This window comes from Pteropus vampyrus, unplaced genomic scaffold (genome assembly GCF_000151845.1).
Source record: "Pteropus vampyrus isolate Shadow unplaced genomic scaffold, Pvam_2.0 Scaffold286, whole genome shotgun sequence".
NCBI classification, from domain to species: domain Eukaryota; kingdom Metazoa; phylum Chordata; class Mammalia; order Chiroptera; family Pteropodidae; genus Pteropus; species Pteropus vampyrus.
Genome location: NW_011889067.1, coordinates 471,983 through 475,880, shown reverse-complemented (window position 1 = coordinate 475,880; position 3,898 = coordinate 471,983). Strand labels below are relative to the sequence as shown.

Below are 3,898 nucleotides of genomic sequence, written 5' to 3'. Positions count from 1 at the left end.
TCGGTGGTTTCGGCTTCCTCTCGTTCTGCATTTCCTTCAACACCGTGGATTATAGTCTGACTCACAGAAGCACAGGGTCAGAACCCCGTGAAAAACAGAGAGATAATAAAACCGGCCCTCTTTTTTTGAGCCCTCGATAATGTGCTAATTGGTATGCAAGGAGTTTTGCACGTGTTTGCTCACTGAATTCTTACTAGACCCCATGAGAAGTATGTATGGTTATCTCTATTTTACTCCGGAGGACAATGTGTCTAGAAGTTTGAATCGTTCGGCATATCCCACAGCTGGAAAGAAGTGGTTGGCGGGTCAGGTTTTGTCAGTGGGTCGTCTGCCTCCAAAATCCCTTCACGTAGACGTCAGGTATAGAAACACAAATAAAGGTGAATGGGTAGGGGGAGGTAGAGATAAACTATCCCCTTCGTTCATATTATTGGGCACGTTATGTAAAAGACATATTCGTCAAACAAAAGGAGAACATGAGACGTAGCCGTCGTATAAGGAAACTCACAGCCTAGCAAATTTACATGCTCACGCAAATAACTCGTAAGAATTAGTAATTCACAGGAGTCCGAACGAGCACTATAAGCATATTCCTTCCTTACATTTTAAAAAGTTTAGGAAGACAAATATATAGATGTCATGACAGAGGTGGAGGTCTACAGGACGGACATCAATAATGACGAAGAGATATTAAGTTATAGAGAATATGGAGATGGAAATACGGATGTTGAGACGAGATAGGTATGTGGAGATTGAGAAAAAAGCAGAGAAAAAGTATTTGAAGTAAAATTACGGACCAAAGGTTATACATCGACCAGAGAGGGGTGGTCGTTTTGGGAGGAAATGAGAGAAGAGGCCTAGAATAGGGGTAGGGGAGAGAGGAAACACATGACAGTATCAACAAAAATATAAATAAGAGAATAAGAGTCGGGGGGGGGGTGGTATGAGGGAGGAGCCTGCGCAACCATTTGGGCCTTGCATAGAATCCTACAAATGCTGTTGTCTTGCAAAGCTTTAGAGTAATTCCTGTTTTTGAAACCGTGTTCTCATCAGAGAGAGCCAAGGCATAAACTTAAGAAGGGTAGCCCCGTAAATACGGTTCCTGAAGGAAACGGGGTCCCGCCTCCCGTTTTCCCAGCCAGTCCTGACGCCCAGCTTCTGCCCGCAGGCGGTGGGCTGTGATCGGCACCTGGGGAGTCACGCCAAGGAAGACAGCTGTGGCGTGTGCGCTGGCGACGGCTCCACCTGCAGGCTCGTGAGGGGACAGGCCAAGTCACATGTTTCTCCCGAAAAAAGTAGGTTTTCAACCCGATGCATTGTTACCAGAAAAGGAAATGTGCTTCCCTCCTGCGCCCGCCCCCTGCCCACCTCCCCGCCCCCCCACCCAATTGCTAAGCTTTTTAGTTGGAAAGAACTTTCGACCAGTTTTCTGAAAGTCATATTTCTTCTAAAAACTGTATATCACATTTTAGTTCCCATTACTTCTTCCAAGAGTACCTGTTTCTTCAAACCTTTGCCAACAGAGGAAATGATTATTTAAAAATAACTGCCGGTTTTGGGGGGGTAGATCACGAAGTAATAATTTATTTTATTGGCCTCTCTTTGATTGTTAACAAGGTGGAAAATATTGTCGTGTGTTGCCCATTTATACTTTTTCATCTTTCAATCAGCTACTGACGTCATTTACTCCCTTTTGTTTGGATGTTTTCCTCACTAGTGTAAGATTTTACTATATCACTCTAACCTTTCGTCTATTTCAAATATCGTTTTCATTTTATCATTTGACTTTCAATATTGCGTTTCTAGAGTCAATAGTTTCTAAATTTTGTATATTCAGAAATGTCCGTCTTTTCATTTCGGTAAGATCTGCCCTTTTTTAAATCTTTGAATCGGGTCAGTAAACTTTTTTTTTGTAAAGGACCAGAGAGGAACTATTTTAGGGCTTTGGGGGGCATATAGTTCCTCTCAACCACTCAACACGAACGTTGCAAAACAAGCCCATCCTAGCTGCTAAGCCCACACCCTTCCTGCATGGCCAGGAGGGTGATTCTCATTCTCATGAAATGCAGTGTGCTCGGGGACACCAATGTGTGAGGACGGAGCTTGGCCCAGAAACACCGTTTCTATAATTTCATAGTGAAATTGCTCCCCTTGGAGAAAGTTGCACGAACACAAGCTATTCATTGATTGAATCCCAACCAGGCGAGCGTGTTTCCAAAATCCATCATTCGTAAGTCATTCCACATGTACTTGTAAATATTCATATAATGGCCCGTGTCACTGGGTTCTTTGTCGTCCATCTGCTGACAACTGAGGTTGAGGAAGTCATAGTATAGTGTTCAGATTCAGGTGTCAGACGACCTCGGTTTTAAAACCGTTACTGACACGGTATACTGGTTGTGTAACGCTGGAAAGCTGTTTAATCTCGGTGACATTCACAGGCCTTATTTGTGAAATAGAGAGAAAAGGCCATATCAAGCGTATCAGAAGGGTGCTGTGGAGATTAAAGTAACGTGTGTAACGTGCTTGGCTCGATGCGAGGCACGTGGCAAACATTCAATAAAAATTAACTATTACGGTTAATACATTCTGAGTATCTTTATATAAAATCATAAGGTCACAGAGGTCACAGAATTTAGCTACTCAGTGAACCATTTGATCCTCTCTCAGCGTTCTGTCCCACCAGAAAGTCTCCTGGCCCACGGTTGAGTACTTATTGTTGGATAATTCTTACTTTTCAAACTTTCTCATATTGAACTAAATTCGGCTTAAACCTGTAGCTTTCACCATTTAGACAGAGAACAAATGTCAGCTCTTTCCTCGCGATAGCCCCGTGTGCATTCGAAAATCTCTCTAATCATGGGCTTTTCCTTCCACTTCCTTGGACCTTCTCCTAACTCTCCCTAAAGCTTTCGTTTGATCAAAATTTTGGAACGAATCGTCATCTATCGGTGGTTTCGGCTTCCTCTCGTTCTGCATTTCCTTCAACACCGTGGATTATAGTCTGACTCACAGAAGCACAGGGTCAGAACCCCGTGAAAAACAGAGAGATAATAAAACCGGCCCTCTTTTTTTGAGCCCTCGATAATGTGCTAATTGGTATGCAAGGAGTTTTGCACGTGTTTGCTCACTGAATTCTTACTAGACCCCATGAGAAGTATGTATGGTTATCTCTATTTTACTCCGGAGGACAATGTGTCTAGAAGTTTGAATCGTTCGGCATATCTCACAGCTGGAAAGAAGTGGTCGGCGGGTCAGGTTTTGTCAGTGGGTCATCTGCCTCCAAAATCCCTTCACGTAGACGTCAGGTATAGAAACACAAATAAAGGTGAATGGGTAGGGGGAGGTAGAGATAAACTATCCCCTTCGTTCATATTATCGGGCACGTTATGTAAAAGACATATTCGTCAAACAAAAGGAGAACATGAGACGTAGCCGTCGTATAAGGAAACTCACAGCCTAGCAAATTTACATGCTCACGCAAATAACTCGTAAGAATTAGTAATTCACAGGAGTCCGAACGAGCACTATAAGCATATTCCTTCCTTACATTTTAAAAAGTTTAGGAAGACAAATATATAGATGTCATGACAGAGGTGGAGGTCTACAGGACGGACATCAATAATGACGAAGAGATATTAAGTTATAGAGAATATGGAGATGGAAATACGGATGTTGAGACGAGATAGGTATGTGGAGATTGAGAAAAAAGCAGAGAAAAAGTATTTGAAGTAAAATTACGGACCAAAGGTTATACATCGACCAGAGAGGGGTGGTCGTTTTGGGAGGAAATGAGAGAAGAGGCCTAGAATAGGGGTAGGGGAGAGAGGAAACACATGACAGTATCAACAAAAATATAAATAAGAGAATAAGAGTCGGGGGGGGGGTGGTATGAGGG

At 42.9% G+C, this 3,898-nt stretch overlaps 1 protein-coding gene across 3 annotated transcripts in view; it reads left to right on the top strand.

Moving 5' to 3' along the window:
- ADAMTSL3 (ADAMTS like 3) overlaps positions 1–3,898 on the top strand; it is a 111,311-nt gene that overhangs the window by 32,066 nt on the left and 75,347 nt on the right. For all 3 annotated transcript variants that reach the window (XM_023520971.1, XM_023520972.1, XM_023520973.1), the window contains exon 5: positions 1,169–1,295. In XM_023520971.1, coding sequence (XP_023376739.1) covers positions 1,169–1,295 — 127 coding nt within the window. The remainder of the gene's footprint in view (positions 1–1,168; positions 1,296–3,898) is intronic.